This window comes from Parasteatoda tepidariorum, chromosome 12 (assembly GCF_982258835.1).
Source record: "Parasteatoda tepidariorum strain Cologne lab strain chromosome 12, Ptep-v5.0, whole genome shotgun sequence".
Lineage (NCBI taxonomy): Eukaryota > Metazoa > Arthropoda > Arachnida > Araneae > Theridiidae > Parasteatoda > Parasteatoda tepidariorum.
The window spans coordinates 44,212,047-44,237,774 of record NC_141766.1 but is presented as its reverse complement, the minus strand read 5'-3'; the positions used below and the strand labels follow the sequence as shown (position 1 = coordinate 44,237,774).

Sequence of the window (25,728 nt, the reverse complement as noted above, 5' to 3'; positions counted from 1 at the left end):
CGCAAAAATCCTATTATTAGATAAAAAGTCATTCAGCTATTCTGTTTTTATATTTTGCACCCAGTACTACAAAATGAAGAAATAAAAAAAAAATTATGTTTTTGCATTACTGATTAATGTTAGATAATGCATCAATTTTAAAAAAATATTTTATACTCTTCGATATCTAGCAAAAACGTGCGCGTTTAAAGAAAAGATATGAGATAGGTTCGAAAATATGCACAAAAAAGTAAGCATAAATTATTTTTATTTTAATAAACTTATAAACAGACATTCAAAGATAAATCACATGTAAAATGTATTTGCTCAGCAAACTTTACAATACATAATATTTCTTTGTTCTAATAACCATAAATGTATCAATATAGTTAAAACACATATGAAGATATTATAGTAAAAATGTATATAATTTCAAAAAGAAATTATAAAAATATGAAAAGTATAGTAAATGTAAATATATGAATACTCGCTTCCACAAAGATACCTGAAAAAAGAATAGATAAGCATAAATGATCAAATTTATACTAGGTGTGTCATAATGATCACCCTTAATGTTTATTTTAATAATCCAAGTCAAATATGAAATTAAAATAGTACAAATATTAAGGGTTACGAAGTAATATTTAAACTTGGAAGAAATCATCGAATCACTATAAAACAGTGCTTCCCAAACTTATGTCTTCTGTGTACCCTTTCTAAATTTTTCGTAACGCTGTGTACCACTAATAAAAAAATTTGCTCAAAAGTTAAAAATCACAACTGGCTGTTGACACCCTTAATGATTAACTATTAACTTTGCAAAAAATAGCCAATAGAAAAATATGTAATCCTAATTTTCATGGCTAACTTAAATAAAATTTTGTGAAATTTTCGTTTGTTGTAAGATATTTTGCATAAGAGCGCGTACCCCCGCTAAACTGTTCCCGTACCCCTGGGGGTGCGCGTACCACACTTTGGGAAACACTGCTATAAAAGATGGCGGGATGAAGAAATAGCAAAACCAGTTTAAAAGCTATATGAGAAAGTGATTCTAATAATCAGTTTTATCTTTTTGTTTTCTACAGAAATCAAGCAGGTTTTGACGATTTCAATCTATGCATCTTAACATTGAATTTCAAATTTAAGTCATAACAAAATTCGAAGTAAATTTATATTTTCGTTTAGGGTCAGGAATTAACACAAATAATTTAAAACGTTTTCTCTGAATGTATCAAAAATATTTCTCTCAAACAAAAAGAGACAATTTTTATAATCCATGCTGTTAACAGATCAGACTCTATGTAACTTGAAAACTTTTTTTAAAGTTTTTCAGGTGTTTAAAAAGAAAAATAAGAAAACAAAGTTTCATTGGTATGATAATATCTTGATAATATACTATCTAATATCAAGTATATCTTGTTGAGGATATACTTGGTAATATCCTCAACAAATGGCAACCCTATATAAGCTGTATTTTGAAAAAAAGATTTTTTAAAAAAGAAATGTCCAAATGAAGAGAGAATGTCCAACTCCAATGATCAAAACAGCGCTATAATTTTATCAGATTAAGTAAGTACTTTAATTTTTATCTATCCTCAAAGCAGTTTTTCAATCATTATTAACTATTTTTTAAGCTATGATTTTATAAACTATTTTTGCCATTTTCTTACACGTGAAACAGAGAATAGAACAAATCACGGAAAAATCGGGACAACGACGCCGATGGTTTTCCTCATAACTTTACTGTTTAACCCTTTCACACCGACTGTAATTAAATGCCAACTTGAAACGCTCTCATTTCTCGGCCGACACGCTGACGTGCCTGAGCTCTTTTTATTCACTCAAGACCGTCACATATTTGTCACATTCTGAACCTTTTAAAAGCTATAATTTTTGACATTGTATGTCCAGAGGAATTGAGAAACATATTGATTTGATCTTTATACAAAATGAGATACATGTGACTCAAACACACGTGGTTTTTGATTATATAAACATTAATGGAGAGAAATATTTCCGAATGGCATGATTAATGTCAACTCTTTAAAATGAGCACGAAGTATTTGTTTATAGTAAGTGGGAATTTTATTTTCACTGGAGCGTTGTTTATTTGGGTTTGCAGATTAAATTTCAATGGAATCTTGCAGACATTTTGATTTCAACATTACAATGTTGAAGTCATAAAACGGTTAAACAAGAAAAACCTAAGTAAATAATGTATTTAAATAATAAAAATACACCCCTATCTACTTTATAGAACGCTATTAAACAACGAGTACATATTTCGGTAATTTTATAGATTTAGGGTTAACAACAAAAACTCGTCTGGCCATGAGCAGGTCCTCGCGAAAAACACTCCAGACCTCAGCGATAAGCATACGTTTGCAATGTTGCTAATGTACCAAAAGTAAATGGTAAATGTTATTATAGAGTTAGATTTATTTAAATCGATATTGCTTAAGTTGTGAATTTAGCGCATATGGTTAAGTATTAGTAAAATTCAAAATTAGTTTGTTTTAATATTTTTCTTCCAATCTTTTAAAAAATATAGTTATATATATCACTTATGTATGAAGTATTTGCAATATTTGTTGTTAAGATACAGTAAAATTTTTCACAGCGTAAAGTCAAACCTAAAATATTTCCCTTACAACTTTTTTACAACTTCTTGCAGGAAAAAAAATGCATTTTACATATAATCTCTCTCATTTTTCTCTATAATTCAACTCATAACATTTCTCCAGAAATACAATTTTCAAAAATCAAGACTTCTGAAGAAAAAAAAAACAGTATCTTAAAATTTACATTAAAAATGCTCACTCACTTATTTTATTGAAAAGAAAAACTACTTTTGGCACATTATGATAATGTCACAAATAGGAACTTTTGCCATCTTTCGACGATATCTTTCTAACTTTTTCCGCTAGAAAAAATTCATTAATACCAACATTATTTAAAAGCAATATTTCAGTCGCAAATTTTAAAGAAAGCTGTATTCCAGATTCAATTTTACTTCAAGATATAATTTTGAGTTAATTTATTAAAGGAAATATCTTAATCATTATTTAAACAATAAATAGATATTAACAATAACAATTTTTCCTACAAAATTATTATAAATATACAGGGTGTTTACAAAGTCCCGGACCCATTTTGATGTTTAATAACTCATAAAATAATAAAGATAGATTAAAATTAATAACATAAATGGTTAGATAGACTCAAAAAGTTTCATGACCCTTGTCAATGAACTTCCATGTGTGAATCGCCATCAATCGTCGGTCTCATCAGTCGTATACTTAAACATGTTGGAAAACTTCGTATTTCCACAACTAGAAGAGCTTCAGCCACATGCCTTTTTGCAACAAGATGGTGCACCACCTCATTGGGGTATCATCGTTCGTAGTTCTTTGAATGACCATTTTCCAGGAAGATGGATTGGGCGAGGAGGTCCAATTCCTTGGCCACTCAGATCACCAACTTCAGAAGCTATCGTGTTTCAGCCTAATACTGAAGCACTTGTGCTAGTTTCTTTTTTTATTACCACGTTTATATTAACTTGCCTTCGTGCATGTTTGTTCGGGTGGAATTTTGTAATCGATTTTAAACTAACTTCGACTAGCTACAGACTTCAAATTTGGTACATAGTTCAGAATCGGATGACAATGCATGAAAATGAAGAGAAAGAAGACAAACAAAGTAAAATAAAATTATAATTGAAGAAGAATTAATAGTTTCGAGATTGCCTTTTGTTGTCGATTCGATTATTTCAAATTAGTGTCACATGTTAGTTGAAAAGTTTCGTGTACAGTGAGTGAAAAAATTTAGATTTTGGGGGTACAAAAAAAAATTAAAATAAAAAATAATACTTTTAAAAACTACGTTTTTGTAGTGGAGAATAATAATTAAAAAATAAAAACTTTGAAAACGGAAAACGTGGGGCGCATGAAATACATAACAGTACATCTACACATTTTCTTACTCATACACAGCCACATATACATCCACATACACATCCACATTCAGATACAATTACAATTACAGCTATACATACACATATTCTCATGAGCACACATACACACACTAATATAACATTACTGTTATGTATTTCATGCGCCCCACGTTCTTCGAATTTTTATTTTTTAATTATTATTCTTCACAACAAAAACGTGGTTTTCAAAAATATTTAATTTTGATTTTTTTTTATGAAATAAAGAACCATTCTTTTAAAAGGACACTAAGCTTAAATGGATTAAAGATTCAAGTGTATAATATGCTAACTAATTACAATAGAAAGAAACGTACTTTTCCTGAATAAGCGTAACATTTTTTTCTAAAAATTCGAATTTTCAATTTTCAAAATAAGAAGATTATCTGAAAAATATGGTCCTAATAGTTTAATCAAGATAGCAGTAGAGTCATTTAAAATTAAGATAAGATATTTGTTTGATTTTCTTTAGAACTAATGGAAATATATTATTGAAATTTGAATTGAACATTAACAGAAAGTAACCCCTTCAATATTTATGATACAGACGCATGATATTGCATTAACGCATTCCTCACTTTTTGAGTAATTGAAAATTATTTGCCTTAAAATGCAAATGCATACCTTTAATGCTGCTTTAGGTGACTCTTTTCCTTTGGAAACAGGTTCAGTAGTCAACTTGTCACAATCTAAAAAATTGAGAATAGACAACTATATTATTTATATAAAATATATTAATATACAAATATATAACTATTGTATATATTACAAAAAAAAACATAATGTTGAAATAAAAAATCTGTAAAAATGGCTCATTTTTATAATTTATTACATTAAAATTTTCTTATCGTTTTTGTTCTACTTAGTGCATTAATATGAAATTTACTTTCGGTTTTCCCTTTGGCAGCTGGATCACTGGTCAACTTGTTGCCATCTAAAAAAATTAAAAACAAATATATTAAAATATGAAATGCAATTACTTTGATACAAAAGTTTTATAATTTATTTTAGATTAAAAAACATTCTGTAAGTTTGAATTTGATGTAAAGGAGAAGGGGATAGGTGGGGACAGCTGGAATAAGTCTTATTTATTTGCCGAAATTTCCATAAAACTTCAGGAAAAAACTTGAATAAAAAAATGCCTTAATACATTTGATAATTTTAGTTTTTTTTAATTGTAATTGTTGATTACTAATGAATTTTTTTAACATCAATTGTAAAATGGGTTCTTCCGATATTCTTTTACATTTGGCTGATTACTATGGGTAATAAAAGATGAATTTCAGTTAATTAAAAATTTTCCACTAAATAAACATAAGAAAAAAACAGATTTCTAACATTGTAGTTTGTCTTAGAAACAGAATTTTATATAATTCGAAGGTAGTTTGGTTTTTAACTATACATATATAGCCTATTATTAACGTAAATATATTGCTTCGAATGTTTCTTTAACCCTTTACTGGGCCAATTTTTCCATTAATTGTATGTTAGAATATATTTTGGATTGAGATTGATTGATAAAAAAAATTCATTTAGCTTATTACCTACAGTTAATTTGATTGAGCCTTGGTGACTCAGAAGACAGAGCGCTCGCCTTCCAAAGAGGTAACAAGAGTTTGAATTCCAGCGATGGCTGGTCGAAACAAATTCCGCACCAGATTCGCACCGACCACAGTGCTGACATAAAATATCTTCAGTGGTAGACTGATCACGGATTAGAGTCTCCTTGTCGTCAGGCTAACCAAGGAAGGTTTTCATGGTTTTCCTATCCATATTACGCAAATGCGGGCTATTTCCATCAAAAAGTCCTCCACGAACGCAAATTTCTCCCAATACTTGGTCCAGTAGTTGCCTTGTCTTCGGGATTGGGTTCAAATTCCCAAGGCTAGGGTATTGTACATTAATAGTCGTAAACTCAGAATTTAGTCGGCAGTTCAATGACGCTTATAAAATAAAATAAATTTGATTTTTAAGACAATTTTTTGGAGAGAACAACTATGGGGAGTTTACAAAATTTTACCTATTGTAGAAAATTGGCCATAAACTTGCTATTCTGTGTTTATAAATAGCCGAATTCATAAATTATTTGTTTACAAATACACATAAACTCAAAGAGAAATGATCAAATGAACGAACTCATTACACACAATAGAAAATAACTCCACAGTGTCAGCCTCTCTTTTTGGCCCCACGTTAACCGTTACTGCTACCCACCTTCTTCTAAACAAAAACAAATTTGTCGATATTTTTTTTCTGTTTTTTGAAGTTACAATAGAATAGCACAAATCATAAGTGGGAAAATAGCTTCCTTTCTACAATTAAAAATTAATGAATTTCGTAATAAATGTACTTACCGTTGCCTTATAATGTCCTAAAAAGTATCATTGCCTTATAAAGGGAAAGAAGCTTTTACATTAAAATTAATTCCATTTTGACGCTATTTTCCTTTTTATAAGTCACAATATATTAAACATTCAATTTTGTTACTTGTTCGCATCAACACCCTCAAAAAATATAGTCACGATTTTGATTAAAAGTGCTTGAAGAGATAAGGACTTGATGCCTTCGTAAAAGTAAACTTTCAAATTTGAGACTCCCACTAAAACACTCCACTTTTGAGACGGTATATTTTACTTATTTGAGGTAGGAAAAAGGGGCTAGAAGCTGAAATATCTAGAAAATAAGGGTAAAATTCTAAGAAAAAAACCAGCAAAAACGATAATTTTAGTAATTTTCTTTTTTTCTTTTATCATTTTACCATTTACGGCAGCAAATCCCCTAAATCTTCTCCCTTGCTATAAATGTTCATGGTAGAGATTTTTTTACCCCTTTAGCCACTGATAAAAAAAATTAACATTTGAAATCCCCCTTACATCCAAGTCAACTCCGTGGCCAAACAATTATCGATAAATGATAAATATAGGAGAGGGGCACATTCAGATTCAAAAGGTACCATTTGACTACGAATTTTAAAAAAATTATTTTCTCTGTCCCGTTTATTATTCAAAAGGACAAAATAGGTCACAAATAAGGCAAATTTAGTATTTGGGATTTTTCTGACAAGCAGTTATCAATTTAGAGGCTGGGACATATATGTCCCGGCCGTACTTAATGGTGGGATACATATGTCCATAAATAATTTGTAAACATTTGTTGGGACAAATGAGTCCCGTTAGTAGCCAAAGGGTAAAATAAGACTCTGCAGGAGTGGTATCAGAGCTGATATTCATGTTGAGTACAGTTATTATAACTTTCTGATAATAGTTTATGATATAATGAAATAAGCTTTACCAAAATTCTTTGACAAAGTAGCATTTGGCGTTTCACTTGGCGCCTTAATAAAAGTTGCATTGATTGGCTTCTTTGTTGAAGTAATTGTTGGTCCCAGGTGAAAGTTCTCCTCATCAGGGAAATCTGAAAAAAAGAAATAAAAAAATTATATATTTACGTCGCTCTAGAGCTGCACAATGGGCTTTTGGCGATGATCCCCGAAGACATGTCATCGCAATTTTGATCCTTTGTTGGGGGATGACCACATTTTGAGCTATGTCTATTTTAATAAAAATGTATTTCGAACAGTGTCCAGATTTAAAAGCTCACCAACGAATTTTTATTCGTTGGTGGTTGGTAATTTGAAGTCGTTGGTGAGTTTTTAAATCTGGACACAGTTCAAAATGCATTTTTATTAAAATGAACGTAGCTCAAAATGCAGTTTTCGGAAATGGACAAAGCTCAAAATGCGAGTTAAAGAAAATGGATAAAGCTTAAAATACATATTTACGAAAACGGGCAAAGCTCGAAATGCGTGTTTACGAAAATGGACAAGCTCAAAATGCGTGTTTACGGAAACGGACAAAGCTCGAAATGTGTGTTTACAGAAACGGACAAAGCTCGAAATGCGTGTTTATGAAAATGGACAAACTGAAAATGCGTGTTTACGGAAAGGGACAAAGATCGAAATGCGTGTTTACGAAAATGGACAAGCTCAAAATGCGTGTTTACGGAAACGGACATAGCATTTGATTCAGTTTTTCAAACTTCTTTTATGAGTATTGTTCTTTTTTTCTTGTAAAAATAAGCGAAGGTATTCAAATCAATTCGTATTGTGATATCGCCCATTTGCATAAATAACTTGGGCACATTTATTAAATTATTCTTTTTTTGTTTGTAAAGAAAATAAATGTCAACAGATGTTTTTACAAGGTTGCCATGGGTACTATAAACTTATCATAGTGGTAGTATATTTTTACGTTGTTACATTAAAAACTCACTTTATCGCCTAGATTTCTAAATACAAAAACATTACCTGCTGAATAACATCTGTAATATACCAAGCCATCCCAAACCATGACATGGCCCCGAAATGATTATGCTTAGCGTTTTAAGTCACGCAATGGACTGATCGTAAGGACACGGTTCCCAGTAGAACGCCGATGTCAAGCATTACTGGCTGCGGTCAGTAAGCGGGTGGGTGACCACTTTAATCTACCTGCGTAGGGACCGAGGGTGCACAGGATAAGTCCTCGTTAAACTGTTCTACCGTAAAGTGCTAGACTTCGAGTGTAGGTCGTCGGGCTACCAAAGCTGGGAAGCGATTCCCTCTGAAGAGGATTAATATTGTGATCGCATGTCTTCGGATCATCCTTAGGGATGTTTCCCATACCGTCACCAATAGCCCATTGTACAGTTCTATTGCGACGTAAATAAAGTACCTACCAACTTCGTTTTTAAAAAACTTTCGTGATTTAAGTGAGGAAAAAGTAAGCACGGAATTCCTCGTATGGCTGTTAAATTTGGGATGAAAACTGAGAAGGCGCATTTTTTGGTTAGGTCCATTTTTGCAAACACGCATTTCGAGCTATTTTCATTTTTGCAAACACGCATTTTGAGCTTTGTCCATATTCGTAAACACGTAGTTTCCACTTTGACCATTTTTGTAAACACGCATTTCGAGCTTTGCTCATTTTTGTAAACTCATGTTTCGAGCTGTTCCAATTTCACAAGTACGCATTTTGAGCTACTACATCTAGTTGGCTGAAATTATCAATAAAAAAAACACATGGTGAACTAGAAAGTTAATAAAAATGACTTATTTTAATAATTTAATATCTTTATTGGATTACCTTTTTATTCTTATCGCTTTTGTCATATTTTGTTCTTTAACATGAAATTTTCCCCTGATTTGGATCACAATTTCTCGAGTTAGTCACAAAAATGTGTTTTTCCTTAATGTTTTTACATATTGGTAGAAAATATTACAAAATAAAATTATATTTTTTTAGTTATATTTCATCCTATAACAAAATATTTACCATAAATCTTTGGTTGGATCTGTATTTTTTTAATTGGGCTATTAATCAAGTCTGTAATTTTCTTTTTTGGTGACGATGTAGCTGTTGGTTCGAAAAATTTCCCGTCATCAGATAGATCTACAAAAAATAAATGTAAAAAACAAAGGTTATATCACATTCCTTTTCATCTTTTAAATGTACTTTAAATGTACATTTTATGCTCTCTAGAGTAACTGCCTTTTAATAATCTGTATTATTATATTAATTGTTCTGACATGAGCTAGAAAATAATACCAGAACTGACCAATTAATTCTTGTTTTATTAGAAAAACAAAACTTTAAAAACCAGTTTAATTTTTGAAAAAAAAAAGTTTGAAAAATTGCTTTTGTTTTGGATATGGAAACAAAAAGTGCTGCATTATCAAACGAATGGCAGATGTGTTCTGTCTCTGATAAAATGTAGCAGAAAATGAATGAAGTCAAACTCGTATGTAACAAAAACAATGGCACTGAGAAAATTCATTTGTTAAATCAGAGTACTTGTTAAACACAAATGGACCAAAATTATCAATGCAAATGCACAATATATGAGCTAGCAGATAATAAAATTTGTTTTTCCATCACAGGGGAGCAATACTCTGGTGTCCTAGACTAACTAGACATTGACATACCAGAGCCAATCCTTTTACAAGGATAACAGATTTGTTTTTACCGAATCTCAGTAAAACTCACCGGGAAAAAAAGCACAACCTTAGCAATTACTATCAATTAAGCGATCGATTTGATTCGCACCGTCAAACGCTAGTTTAATGCAATTAAATATAAAATAAAACACTGATAGAAAAAAAAAACAGAAAAAAAAGTTCCGGAAAAAATGATCACTATAACAGATATGTGAATTTAACGACCAAATCGACTCACACCGTACCGTTGAACATAAATTTGTGTAATTATATATTTATGCGAATGAAACAATATATTTTTGTAAGAATTATTTGGGGATACAAAGATTTTTTTTAGAATTATTGTAAATAGATTCTTGATTCACCCGAAAGCAGATGGGACCTCTATAAAACCCATGAAAAAGCTGTTCAGAGAATTAATCCTGTGACCCTATGGGTATTAGGGCCGGGATAGCCCGGTCGGTAGGGCGCTGGGCCCATGTCCGAGAGTTCCTGGGTTCGAACCCCGCCGACCGAAGACTCCAAGTGTAGTAAAGTGCACGTTAAATCCGCCGAGTCTCAAAAGTCATCCATGTTCCCATAACAAATCAATACCTCTGGGTGATACTGGATTGGAGATCGATCGTTCTCTGATTCAGGTCAAAATTACAATCTGTGGATGAATGAATGAATTGGTCCGCCCTACAAACTGGTGCGACGTATGGTGTGGCAGAAATCGAATTCTTGGCCATAGATGGCGCCACTGGAAAACAAGAACAATCACACCCCCTCTGCCTAAACAGGCATACGTCAACAACAGTCAAACGCGTCAATCAGAAATATAATTCGTGCTATCTTTTATGATATATGTCAGAATTATTCAAAAAGGTTATAGTTTCTTAGCTTCACTGGAATCCTATACTTAACGACATATTTCGATAAATAAGGAGAACATTTGTTCTTGGAAAAGAAACAACTATATGACGTTGCAAGAATATTGGATTTGATTGTACCACTAAAAATGGTGCTTCTTGTGATGACATGCTCTTAACAAATTAAATTCGAGATAAAGAGTTTATGCTTTTGTTTGGCTGTAGAAAAAAATAGTTTGCAAGAAACAATATTTATTATTCTTTACATCAGTTTCTTTAAATGCGAACAGAAAGACGTATATTTGCTATAATTTTTAAATACCATTTTTATTACTTGTTTATTGATTATTGTTGGTTATAAGAACCAACTATCGACTCTGATTTGACCTTTTCTGTCATTGTTTGAGCAATTTAAATCGTCTTGTCTTTCTAGATGTAATTTTGAGCACTTCACTGCATTTTCAGCTTCATTGTAATTAGTTTTTCCGATGTAGTAACTAGATCTTGGGGCAGTTTGTATCTGTTTTAAAGTAAACAGCTTAAAGTTAACCATCTTTGTTCTACTTCTGGGGACAAAAGATTTTCAGATTTAATTTCAGAAATTGGCCCCAGAAGTAAGGAAGTGAATAATTGCGAAAACAGATGCTTTTATGGCCTAAGAAAATTTCTGAATTCAACATTAAACGGAACACCAATTTGCTGATACATAAAAGTTTAATCCAAACAGTTCTCACGCATGCATCTGAAACGTGAACTTTGCCCTAGGCTGATGAGAGAACTCTCACAATTTTTGAGAGGAAAATTCTCTGATCCATTTTTGGTGACTTTTGTGATAACGGAGTTTGGAAAACTAATTCTGAACTTTACGCAGAGAATTGAACTTTACGCAGAGAATTACGCAGAGAATTGAACTTTACGCAGAGAATTACGCAGAGAATTGAACTTGAGAGAACGCAGAGAATTCAGAATTTGTTTGGAAAACTAATTCTGAACTCTATCCAGAGAATCGGACATTCTGAGATATCATAAGGCTCAACGTATGAAATGGGCTGGACACATTAAGATTTAACTATTTTACATTTTTAAACGCGGCTTTCAATAAAATTTAAAAAATTTACTGATGATTTTAATTGTTTCAATAGGTTGTTCTAAGAATACATAATTCGCAATTTTGCTTCGTCTATATTTGGACTTGAAGGATAACACATTTTCCTTTTAAATATAATAATTCCTAAAATACACGGAAAAATTGAGGAGAGTTTTATTTCTATAAGTATATTTTTTCCGTCGTAATAAAATAAGAATCAACAGAATCTGCAGGCAATGTTAAAAATGCTGTTTCAGAATTTTTTTTTCTCCTACCCCCTCCAAATTTTACTGATTTACTATGAGTATATAATATAAAAATAAAAAATATATAAAAAAAACTACTTAGAAGCGAAACCAAGAAATATATGAAAAAAGATGATCAAAGAAATTTTGTAAGCTTTCACGTTTAAACTCTCGTTCTTTGGAGAAAAATAGTTATAAACTAGAACACGTACTACTTTTAATGTAGAACTAACAATAAAGCTAATTTACTGTAAATCATGTTTAATAGATAATAAAACAGGTATTTAAAAATTAAACCAAAAGTATTTCTATCAAAATTTTAAAAAAATGGAGAAATTTGTAAGTAGCCAGGGATCAACTGGGAGAGAAAGAACCCAGTCGAGCACTCGAATAAGGACCGTTAAAAATGAATTATATTCGATTTCATAGATACTTTCTAAACAAGAACTGTTCTAGAATTTGTTAATCAGTAATTTGATTCACATGAGTTCTACACAAGTTAAATGAGCTGTCTAAAATATTTACTTAACTATTATATTTAACTGTTACAATTTTTTTAAAAAAACCTTAAAAACATTTAACATACATTTTTTAAGCAATCATTCTGATTGTTTTTAAAATTGATAAGTTCTGAAAAGCATTAAGTTTTTCTTTTAAAAAAAAGAAAAAAACAGTGAGGTATTTAAAAAGAAAAACTATAGACAAAGTTTGTCTTTTTAAACCTCTTGAAACATCATTAGTACAAAATGAAACAGAACGTACCTTCAGCACCTTGCAAAGTTTCCTCCTCATTTACAAATTCTGAGTTGTGTTCAAGATTCTCATTGGTCAATCTATTTAAATCAACTTTCTCAATTTCCCGTCTCAATGTGTCCGATTCATCATACACATTCAAAACATTAGTATACTCCTACGAATTAAATATTTCATGGTATCAAAATAATAATTAATGCATTAATTCCAGAACGTAATCACGCTTCTACTCATAATGCTACAATACAATATCTGTAATTGAACACATAATTAATCTCCTCTCTAACTAGAAGATCTTTTTGGTTCACATTTGTTTTTGTCTAATCTAACTAACTTCATTTTTAGGGCTGAAGCAAGCTTAAAATATAAGTTGGAAATTTATTATACACAAATAATAGCACTAAGAGAAAGTTGTATTATTTGTGCATAGTAAATTTATAGGTTGGATGCAGCTCAAAATGCGCGTTTAAGATAATAGACACAGCTCAAATTACGTGTTTATGAAGTAGACACAGCTCAAATTACGCGCTTATGAAGTAGACACAGCTCAAATTACGTGCTTATGAAGTAGACACAGCTCAAATTACGTGCTTATGAAGTAGACACAGCTCAAATTGCTTGCTTCTGAAGTAGACAGCTCAAATTACGTGTTTATGAAGTAGACACAGCTCAAATTACGTGTTTAAGAAAATAGACATAACTATTTAAGAAAAAGGACATAGCATTTGATTCCATTTTCCAAACTTCTTTTACGAAAATTGTTCGTTTTCTGAAGAATAAACTATTGAATCGAAATAAATTCGCAGCATGATATCGTCCACTTTTCTAAACCACTTAGTGCATTTCGTTTCAATTAATCCGTTTTTAAAGACATCATTAGTCAACAGTTACTTATGCAATTTTTTATCGGATGCTGCAAATTTATAATAGGGAGATTAAATTTACATTTTACGAATTTAGATTTTTCAAAACTACTTTGATCGTTTAAAGTTCAGAATACAAAGAAACTACGTAATGAGTTATATCTCCAATGTCAACAGCCACCCCGACCCCTAAGTCCAGGACTTTACCAGTAAATACGAAAGTAAGTACGAAATTTCTCATTTAGTTGAATAATTTGAGTTGAATATTAAAAAGGAGCATTTTTTGCTGTCTTTCTTTTCTTTTTTTTTTTTAAAAAAAAACACGCATTTTGAGCAGTGTCCATTTTCTTTTCTTTTTTCGTTCGCGCATTTTGAGCAGTGTCCATTTTCTTTTCTTTTTTCGTTCGCGCATTTTGAGCCATTTTCTAAAACGCACATTTTGAGCCTAGTTCTTCTTTTTCAACCGCATCTTGAGCTGCTTTCCATTTTCTTAAACATGAATTTTGAGCCTTGTCTATTTTCTTAAGCACGAGTTTCGAGTGGTGTTCGTTTTCTCAAACACGTATTTTGAGCTGCGCCTTTTTTTCTTAACACGTTCACGCCGGGAAAAGTGAAAATACTGGTGCAGGAAAAGAGAAAATACTGGTAGAAGAACTATTTCAATATTACACTGGTTATCATAAATTAAGGAAAAATCACAAAAATAGCGATAACTCTTTCAAAAGTAAGCCAAACCGTGCAAAATTTGCATATGTTGTCCACTAAGAGTAGCTGAGTAAAATTGCAATATGCAAATTAGTGGCGCTGCACTCGGCTTACGTCATCTGCCTGGAGCATAAAAGTCCAAGTTTGAGAGAAAGCACACAAATTTTACTGTGATTGCGACATTGAAAATCTGAGATAGCCAATTCGTAATAATGACCTCTAGGCATCATTTGCCTGAAGAACTACGATGGAGAGCCATCGGGAGACTAGAGGCAGGGCAGAGTCAATCAGAAGTGGCCAGATGGCTAAATGTGAGTCCATCTGTGGTTCATAGACTTTGGAGGCAATTTCAAACCACAGATTCGGCATCTAGGAGGTTCAGTCAAGGACGGCCAACTGTTACGACCAGTGCCGATGACCGATATTTGACATTAAGTGCACGCAGGAATAGAACCGCTACTCCGACACATCTTAGATCCTCTCTTGCTGCAGCCACCGGAAGGTTGGTGTCAACGTCAACTGTGCGCAGAAGGCTCCACGAAGGTGGTCTGTATGCGAGACGACCAGCCATTTGCGTGCCGCTCACATCACGCCATAGGAGAGACCGTTTGCAGTGGGCCCGACAACATGTCCACTGGACGTCAGATCAATGGAGGCCTGTTCTCTTTACGGATGAGTCCAGGTTTAGTCTAGAAAGTGACAGTAGACGTTATTTGATATGGAGAGAACCTGGGACCCGTTATCATCCATCAAACATCCGTGAAAGAGATGCATACGGAAGAGGCAGTGTCTGTGTTTGGGGAGGCATATCCTTAGGAGGGCGCACATACCTCCATGTCTTTCCAAGGGGAACCGTGAATGCTCAGGTTTATCGAGACAACATCCTTGATGCTTATGTGCGCCCATATGCCGGGGCAATTGGTGATTGCTTCCTGTTACAGGACGATAATGCAAGACCACACAGAGCTCGCATTGTTGATGATTATCTTCAACAGGAAACAATTACTCGCATGGAGTGGCCAGCTCGATCCCCGGACTTGAATCCTATCGAGCACGTTTGGGATGCTCTAGGGAGGCGTGTATCTGCCATCAATCCGCCCCCTCAGACCCTTGCCACGCTTGCAACTGCTTTACAAGAGCAATGGCTCTCACTTCCTATTGAACTGATAGACCGCATAATTGAAAGCATCACACATCGCTGTTTGTGCTGTATTGCTTCTAGAGGCAATCATATTCCATATTAAAGGTACTTTTTCTATTGCAAACCGATACTTCCAATTTGTTTATTTTATACATGTGCTAATTTCTATACTACTATTAATGTCTGATAATTTCTTTTTATGTTGTTTAATACCTTACTATGTGTTGTATATTGTGGGTAAGTTTCATAAAATTCCATGTGTAATTTCTTGAGTTATCGCGATTTTTGTGAATTTTCCTTAATTTATGATAACCAGTGTAGTTAATATTCGGGAGGAGTTAATCTATTCTCAACAATAACAATTCACTGTAAGGAAATTTATCACGGCGAAGAAGCAATTCAATATAAAAATTGCATCCGTTAAAAACAATTGGTAGTTATGGATTTTTATTATTCCCGGAAAAAAACCAAAAAAGAAAATTTATTGTTACCAGTTTTTACTCCGGTGAGCTGACAAGATGAGGCAATCTGGCTTGGCCCACCGGTGGGTCACCCCTGCGTGAACGTGTTAAGCACGTATTTCGAGTTGTGTCCAGAATAAAGAGCTCAACGACGAGATAGATATACCAATAACAAAGAAATAATCAAAGAAGGATTATCCAGATGAAGGTAAGGTATACTTTGCGCTATATATGAATAAAGCAAAACGTGAATGAAACACAAATCATAGCGCAAAAATGGACACACCATAGTTTCGGAATTGTAAAAAAGAACACTCCATGTCTATAGACAAAATACTCTAAGTGCTATTTGAAACTAAGCTTCGACTCCAATTCTACGTTTCTTGTTTATAGAACCAAAACTATAGTGTGTCCATTTTTGTGCATTATTTGTGTTTTATTCACGTTATTTATGTCATTGAATAAAAGATCATTCAGCTAAAACATTCATTTGATTTTATTTCAATGTTATAAATGTTAACTTCGTAAGAGACTATTTTAATATTTGCTAATTTATAGCTATGAGCTCGAATATTGATAATTCATGATTTATTTGTAATGAATTTTGAAATAAATATCGCCCTTATGATGTTGAATCTAGTTCTATAAGTTTAAAAACAGTCGCAAGAAGCTAAGCCAGGGCAAAGTAATTTGAAAGACCCTTTAAATATTCGCCTTCTGCGTGTTTTAAAATAGCAAGAATCCCATTTTTGTATTTTGATATACTCTGAGGAAGCACTTCTATATCTTTTCTCACCGGTCCTGAATAGGTTAAAGAGATAAAACTGATGAATTGACCTGAATAGGTTAAAGAGATGTTTTAAAATAGCAAGAATCCCAATTTCATATTTTGATACACTCTGAGGAAGCGCTTCTTTATCTTTCTTCACCAGTCCTGAATAGGTTAAAGAGATAAAACTGATAAATTAACCTGAATCGGTCAAAGAGATGTTTTAAAATAGCAAGAATCCCAATTCATATTTTGATACACTCTGAGGAAGCGCTTCTTTATCTTTCCTCACCAGTCCTGAATAGGTTAAAGAGATAAAACTGATAAATTAACCTGAATCGGTTAAAGAGATGTTTTAAAATAGCAAGAATCCCAATTTCATATTTTGATACACTCTGAGGAAGCGCTTCTTTATCTTTCCTCACCAGTCCTGAATAGGTTAAAGAGATAAAACTGATAAATTAACCTGAATCGGTTAAAGAGATGTTTTAAAATAGCAAGAATCCCAATTTCATATTTTGATACACTCTGAGGAAGCGCTTCTGTATCTTTCCTCACCAGTCCTGAATAGGTTAAAGAGATAAAACTGATAAATTAACCTGAATCGGTTAAAGAGATGATTTAAAATAGCAAGAATCCCAATTTTATATTTTGATATACTCTGCGGAAGCACTTCTTCACCATTCATGAATAGGTTAAGGAGATAAAACTCAAACACTGGTAAACAAATACATTACATATTATAAATGTATGCCTAGTTAATAAATAGAAAATTGAAACCTCCGGTATAATCAGCTTTTGTAGTTCTTCCAAAGTTTTAGGTTTGCTCGGTAGTTTTGACCAATCAATGTTGTTCCCCCGATGCTTGTGATTGTTTTTTTGCTCCCCAACTTCTACATTCTTGTAATGGCCAACTTTTCCTTGAAGTATACCATTCCAGTTTTCCTTATTTAGATTAGCAAAGATATCAATATCATTATTCTGAAAAACAAAATAAGCGAATCTTATCAAATATCATTTTATTAAATAGTAAAATAAAGTCAACATTTACTAAGCTAAACAGAAAACTGAGTTAAATGCTGTTATAAATCAGGAAATGAAAAAAAAAGTCTTTTGAAAGGAAAGGCCCAAAAATAACAGTAATATGTTATTTCATACACAAATGTATACTTTATCTGAATAAAACCTTTTCATTAAGAGTTATTACTTTAAATTTCTCTGTAAAATTATGCAATCATTTTACAGAGATAAGTAAATGTATCAAAACTTAAATTCAGCAATTATTAAAAAATTGGGACGAATGCTACATATATTGGGACGAATGCTTTGGTGGATGTTCTCTTTTTCTGGGATGAGAACGGTGCAGTGTAGGTTTATGGTAACTGAATTCAAAATAAAATAATTAAGAAAGTAACCAGTTTAACAAGTTTAAACGGAATTTTAACTTCAAGGAGTTTTTGAACCAGTTAAAGGGACAAAATATGTTTATTATTTGTAACTACAATATTAGAAATGGGTTGTGCTTTATGCTCTAATTTTTTTCTCTTTCAGACTTCATTATCCCTGCGTTCATGCAAGCCATTGAAAGTTATACAAATACAGCTGCTTATACGTATATTTTAAAATGAATATACGAAACGGCATATACTTTTTAAAGCTGCTTATTCAATCAAAATATAATCAGTTTGCTTTAAACACACATTTTCCAACGAGATTTTAAACTATAAATACCTGCTTTTAAGAAATTTTGATATTTAAAATCAATACAATCCAATATGGAATTTTCTAGACTGTCTTCCTTTTCATACTCTTTAGCCAGTAAAAATTGTTCTAAATGATAAAAAATGAGTTACTAGTTGGTGAAAGATCCGCTTAATAAGTTGGGTGCTGCAAAATTTCATCGAAAAATTACTCTTGATGAAATCAGGTTAGTAATTATTAGAGCCCGGATTTTGATGACCTAAAAATTCTCAATTAATGCCCTTAAAAAGTGCAAAAAATGCCCTTAAAAGTGCAAAAAATGCCCTTAAAATGCGAAAATTGCGCTAAAAATGCCTTATGACATGACTTAAATAGAAGTGAAAATAGTGAACTAAAACAATGTTTTACTCTTTAAAATTATTATGAGTCGTTTCAAAAAATATAAAGCAATGCAATACTTGTTCTACGTTCATTAAAGTTTGACAAATATGTTTTATATCCAAAAATAACAACAAAAAAAAGGAAAATATATTGACTCCAAAACATTTTCATTTTGTATAGAAACTTAAATGAATATAACAACTTCCATCTCATAATATTACTAAATATCAGAATTACAGTGGATTATTAAATTTTTTTTTTAATATTTTGAAATGTAAACGAGCGTCTCTTGTCTGAAAGCAAATTTTTATACCAGGAGAAGCTTCTTTCAACGTCTACTGATGTTATTGGTGCGTACTTGAAAAGGACGGTCACACTTACTGACAATTCTTCTTCAATTTGAAAAGATGTTGCTTCACCTGTTAATATCTTAGAAATTTTCTTCATTGTTTGGAAGCCAGTGTAATAATAAAAAATTGTAAAAAATAATAAAAATTAGAAAAATTTAACAAAAAATTTAAAAAATGCTTTAAAATGCTAAATACGCCCCAAAATTTTAAAGAAAATGCCCTATAAATCTCAAAAAATGCTCTAAAGGACAAAGAATGTCCAAAAATGCAAAAAATGCAAAAAAAATGCAAATGTCATCAAAATCCGGGCCTTAGTAATTATAGACCAACGGTCAACCGATATAGCTTGTTTCATTCGGTAATTTCATGCAATAATCCATTATTTTCATCTCACCAACTTCCGGAATATGCCGTAATATTGTAGCAAAATCAACTTTCATTCTGGTAGTAAGAGCTTCCTAGTAGATATTCATTTTTGATCTTCCACGTGGTTCATTTTGTTTTAAAGACCAACAGTTTTCAAACCAACATTGATCGATCTTTAGCAGTATTCTCCCTAAACGCCTGGTTTTTATTTGTAGAATTATTACTAAGTTTATACTCATATAAAAAATTTACGCGAATCATATCCTTACGAAATCTGAAACGAATAAAATGGAACACTTTTGAGAAAATATTCTTTGTTGAAATGTAACTCTGACAATGGACAGTACGACTATAAATGAGATTTTGCCAAAAGCAAAACGAAAATAGAGAAACAAACGCTCACATGTAAAGAAACTCAAACATTATATATGCAACAATCTAATTCTTATTATTAGTGAATTTCAAGTTTGAGTAAAGGGTTTTTCACAAAAAAAAAATTACGAATAATAATTACAGATTAATAATTTAATTAGAAACAGATGCATTTAAATTATATGTATCTTTAATTTTAAAAAATAAATTAAACCGATATATTTCTTAAAAGGGGAAGGGATTTTCAGAAGTAATTGAATAAACTGATTTTTTTTCTTTTCTTTTTAAGCAAGAATTACTTCTTGGCACTGAAAATAACCTCTTTAATTGCTTATTGCAGCATTTCTTATGTCATTAAGGATGATAAGGAGGCCTTTTATGACACTCTCCTCTGCTTGGTATTTTTTTAAAATAAAAACTTGATACTTGACTTTTTTTCAACTCAGATAATAAATTTTAAAAGAAATACAAGCTTGTATTAGAATGTGGACCAACTACCATCAAGGGGAAAATCCTCAGAGAGTAATTTGTTAAAGGTCTCTAGATTATAAATTAGCTAAAAGGAATTCATATACACCGAAGAGCCATTACATTATGACCACCCTGCTAATAACACGTAGGACCACCTTTAGCCCTCAAAACTGCTAGCACCCGCCGTGGCATTGATTCCACAAGGTGCTGATAGGTAGTCTGAGGTATCTGGTACCAAGCGCTCACGAACTGGTCCTGAAATTCCCTCACATTGCGAGGGGATAGCGTGGCAGCACGAATTTGGTTTTCCAAGTAGGACCACAAATAGTCTATTGGATTAAGGTCACATGATTTTGGGGGTCCAAGACATGACTTGAAAGTCACTGGAATGTTCCTCGAACTAATCCATGACGATTCGACCCTTATGACATGGTGCATTACCCTGTTGGTAAACATCATCCCCCGCAGGAAAAAACTGTTGCCATGAATGGGTGAACCTGGTCTGCAACTGTGTTCAAGTAGCTTACAGACGTCAGGGATTGTTCCATGAGGATTATGGGTCCTAATGTGCCCCATGAAAACCTGGGCGAGTTCATTGTTATAGATGGAGGGTGGTCATAATGTAATGTCTCTTCGGTGTATATTTGTTGGTTTTTATCCACACTCTGAAATTTTTCGTTCCCCATAAACATTAAAAAAATAATTTTTAAGGAAATAAAAATGACACTGAATAAAGTAGGAAACCATTTTACTGATGAAAAAGGTTGACTCACTTTAGCAGCTTCACCACCTCTATTAAATGGACTGGAACAACAATTAGCAAGTGCACGAGCTTTCCCTGCAAAAATACCAACATCGGGGATATTTTCTCCAGCAGATGTAAAAATACTTGTAGGAGTTGAAGGTTGTGAATCTAGATGAGATCCAAAAGAATATAAAGTATACTTTGTGTTAAGTATAAATAAAGCAAAACGACGTGAATAAAGTATAAATAAAACAATGTGAATAAAGTAAAAATAGAGCAAAACAACGTGGATAGAGTATAAATGAAGCAAAACAACGTGGATAGAGTATAAATGAAGCAAAGCAACGCGAATAAAGTATAAAGGTTGAAAAGCAACATGAATTAAGTAAAAAAGTAGAAAAACAACAAGAATGCAATATAAAGGTAGAAAAACAACAGGAATAAAATATAAAGGTAGAAAAACAACAGGAATAAAATATTAAAGTAGAAAAACAACAGGAATAAAATATAAAGGTAGAAAAACAACAGGAATTAAATATTAAAGTAGAAAAACAACAGGAATAAAATATAAAGGTAGAAAAACAACAGGAATTAAATATAAAGGTAGAAAAACAACAGGAATTAAATATAAAGGTAGAAAAACAACAGGAATTAAATATAAAGGTAGAAAAACAACAGGAATTAAATATAAAGGTAGAAAAACAACAGGAATTAAATATAAAGTTAGAAAAACAACAGGAATAAAATATAAAGGTAGAAAAACAACAGGAATAAAATATAAAGGTAGAAAAACAACAGGAATAAAATATAAAGGTAGAAAAACAACAGGAATAAAATATAAAGGTAGAAAAACAACAGGAATAAAATATAAAGGTAGAAAAACAACAGGAATAAAATATAAAGGTAGAAAAACAACAGGAATAAAATATAAAGGTAGAAAAACAACAGGAATAAAATATAAAGGTAGAAAAACAACAGGAATAAAATATAAAGGTAGAAAAACAACAGGAATAAAATATAAAGGTAGAAAAACAGCAAGAATAAAGTATAAAGGTAGAAAAACAACGTAAATGAAATATAAAGGTAGAAAAACAGCAAGAATAAAGTATAAAGGTAGAAAAACAACGTAAATGAAATATAAAGGTAGAAAAACATGAATAAAGTATAAATGAAACCTGAATAAAGTATAAATAAAGCAAAACAACGTGAATAAAGCATAAATAAGGCAAAACAACGTGGATAGAGTACAAAACATTTTCTAAAAATTAACATGTAGTTTCGATTCTACCTGCCTGTGATAATTACGGAAGAATGAATGCTTAGTATTTTATTTACTAATTAAAAATTTTGATTTAAGTTATAATTTTTAAAAAATAAAATAGCTTTAAATCTCAAATCTTAAAGAATTTTTATTATTCATATTTTTAATTTTTTTCTTTTAAAACTAAAGGGAGGTTAAAGGTTTTGCAAGCTATCTTCAAATCGGGTAAAGTGCTATGGTATCAGATATAAGACTAATTATTTCAAAAAATTAACAAGTACCTGATTCAATTGCGGAATCATCTGAAGAAAAAGTATCCCACTCTTCACTTTCTTTAGCTGAAAGTTAAAAATCCACAGTTTTAAAAAATAACATAATGTATCAAAAGAATACATAGTGTATGCATACGTAATACTACGTGTGTAATAAAAAATAATTTTAAAAATAATGTAAAATTTGAAGTTCAGCTATATACTGAGTGGCCAAATTATTATGACCTCCTGACAGTTTTATACAAAATGAGCTATTGCATCACAGTTGTGCCGCTAGAGGGCGAGATAGCTACAAAAAAGGAATGCTAGACAAATGAACCATCTATTGCACTTTGTTACGCGCGGGTATGTGGGCAAAAAAAAAAACGAGACTTAACTGAGTTTGAATGCGAGATGATTGTAGGAGCTCGAAGAGGTGGAACCAATATCAACAAAACGGCTGATCTTGTTCGAGAGCAGCAGTTATTAATGTATGCAGAGGGTGGACTACCAAGCAGAAAACCGGGTCTCAACATCAAGCTTGTGCTCATTACAGGCTGAATTTTCAAGCTAAAAAGAGACTTGTCAGAGTTGTCCAGTTCAACAGAAGAGCAACAGTACGTCAAATAGCGGGGAATCTTAATGAATGTGCAACTGCGAACGTCTCTGAACGAACTGTGAGCCCCACATTACGCCGTATACGCCAGGGATGGCGAACCAATGGAACGCGTGCCATAAATGGCACGTTATACAATATTCTGGGCACGCCACCGATCACAAATTTCTCTATGAAGCATATTAACAATTAAATTAAAATTCACAAAAAACAAATAAAAAAACAATTACCAAAAATTAACAATTAATGCCAAAACAACAATTAATAACTACAAAAAAACGAGCTAACAATAAATAACGAGTAAAAAAAAATAATAGTCCTGTTTAAACTAACATCTTACAACCTAATATAAGTTATTTAAAAAAAACAATTAATAACCATACAAAACAAGCTAATAATAAATAAAGAGCAAAAAACGAAAAAAATTAATGGTCCTGCTTAAACTAACATCTTACAACCTAATATAAGTTATTTGTCATCTAATCTGCAACAGCAGAAGTCACACTGATGTCACTTTAAGTTGAATTACGCGTATAACTGAGACATTGCCAAAAAAATTTTTTTTTCATAGTAAATAAAGAGTTTTGAGTTGATAGTATTTGGTATTATTTTTCCAATAGTCACATAGTCAAAATTATTTGACGGCACGTCTATGACCTCATTAAACAATTTCTTGAAAAATGGCACGTTGGTGCATAAAGGTTCGTCATCCCTGGTATAGGCTATAGGAGCCGACGACTTGTTTGAAAGCCTTTGCTGCCAGGCTTAAACAAGAGCTGACGACTCCAGTTTGCAAAGAAGCGTAAGGATTGGATAGTAGATGACTGGAAGAGTTAAACCATGCAGACCAGGCTTTCAATTACACCATGCAGATGCCAGGGTTCGGATATGGCAAAAATAGCTTTGCAGTAACACTTAAAGCTGGTGGAAGCTACGTTATGGGTCCTTTGATGCCTGTGAAACAACGCATGAAAGTCCAAGTATTAAGTATTATCGCAGATCAAGTACATCCTGTTTTGCTAATGCAGTACCTAGATTCTTACAGCATATGCAGATTATGTTCTTTTAAGTCTTGTTTTTAAAAAGCAAACGAGCAAATAGGGAGGAATTGCTGAAACTTTATTTAAAAACATCTTGATGCTTGTTTCTAATTAAACTTAAACTGAATTGAAAAAAAAAACACCGCAAAGATTTTAAAAAAAATTCTGTAACTTGGTTACAGATTAAAGAGTAACAGTTCCGTTTTTAGTATCATTTTGTAAAATTTAACTTAAATTTAAACAACATGAAGTTTTTATGTATAATTGACTTTTTTATGTGCTACTTTTGCAACATACATGTTAAATTACGCTGTTGAGGTGTAAAAAAAATTCTGCTGCCGTGGATTCAAATTGCGTTTTTTTCTGCTTAAGTATAAATCTGTACCCCCAAATGTGTATACATTTTTTAATTCATTCTTGAAACGTATTCTAAGAATTCATATTACGGGTCATTTTTATTAAAAAACATCGTGTATTTTACTCATTTATAATTTATCTTATTTAATGCTAGAAAAGTAATATAATGATTTAAAACTTCTCACCTCTAAAATAACCTTCTTCAATTGTAGCTTTTACCTTTAAGCAAGAAAAAAATATTAGCATAAACCATAAGCAGAAGAAAATAAAAAGCAAATTTAGAAGTAATAAAGTTTGAAACAATTCATTTTAAGATGAAGTTTAAGTTTCTATCTTAATAAAATGAAAGTAGTTGTTGTTAATTTACGTCGCACTAGAGCTGCACAATGGGCTATTGGCGACGGTCTGGGAAACATCTCTAAGGATGATCCGAAGACAAGCCATCACAATTTTGATCCTCTGCAGAGGGGATGGCACCCCCACTTCGGTAGCCCAACGACCTGCACGCGAAGTGGAGCACTTTACGATAGAACAGTTTGACGAGGGCCCATACCGCACACCCTCGGTCCCAACGCAAACTGATCCAAGTGGTCTCCCATCCGTACACTGACCGCAGCCAGTGATGCTTGACTTCGGTGATCTTCTGGGAACCGTGTCTTAACAATCACTTCGGGACAAATGAAAATAGTAACAACGTAGGTAAAATGAGACATCATTTTCAAATTCCAAAAATGCACATTGTTGGACAACTAGAGCACGTTAAATTCGTGGTCGAAATTTGTTGTCTACAGTTATTCTAAATATCCTGAATCATTTTTTTAAAATTAGGAATGAGAAATGAAGATAATAATTTTTAATAAGGTTAAAAGGTTTTTAATAATAAATAAAACTTGCATCCAAATCATTTTAAGATATAGTTGAGGTTTCTATCTACATAAAATGAACGCAGTAATAACGTCAGCAAATTGAGACATTTTCAAATTCCAAAAATTCGTCTACAG

General features: G+C 32.1%; 1 protein-coding gene across 2 annotated transcripts in view; it reads right to left on the bottom strand.

Moving 5' to 3' along the window:
• Positions 1–224: 224 nt before the first annotated feature.
• LOC107436635 (uncharacterized) overlaps positions 225–25,728 on the bottom strand; it is a 33,574-nt gene continuing 8,070 nt past the window's right edge. The window contains exons 3-13 of one of the 2 annotated variants that reach the window (XM_016048408.3): positions 24,913–24,946; positions 22,745–22,801; positions 21,231–21,370; positions 17,597–17,797; positions 12,887–13,034; positions 9,280–9,396; positions 7,259–7,381; positions 4,854–4,901; positions 4,592–4,656; positions 2,804–2,902; positions 225–484 (exon numbers count right to left, since the gene is read on the bottom strand). In XM_016048408.3, coding sequence (XP_015903894.1) covers positions 2,825–2,902; positions 4,592–4,656; positions 4,854–4,901; positions 7,259–7,381; positions 9,280–9,396; positions 12,887–13,034; positions 17,597–17,797; positions 21,231–21,370; positions 22,745–22,801; positions 24,913–24,946 — 1,011 coding nt within the window. In that variant the 3' untranslated portion in view covers positions 225–484; positions 2,804–2,824. The remainder of the gene's footprint in view (positions 485–2,803; positions 2,903–4,591; positions 4,657–4,853; positions 4,902–7,258; positions 7,382–9,279; positions 9,397–12,886; positions 13,035–17,596; positions 17,798–21,230; positions 21,371–22,744; positions 22,802–24,912; positions 24,947–25,728) is intronic. The other variant, XM_043040292.3, reaches the window with a different exon arrangement.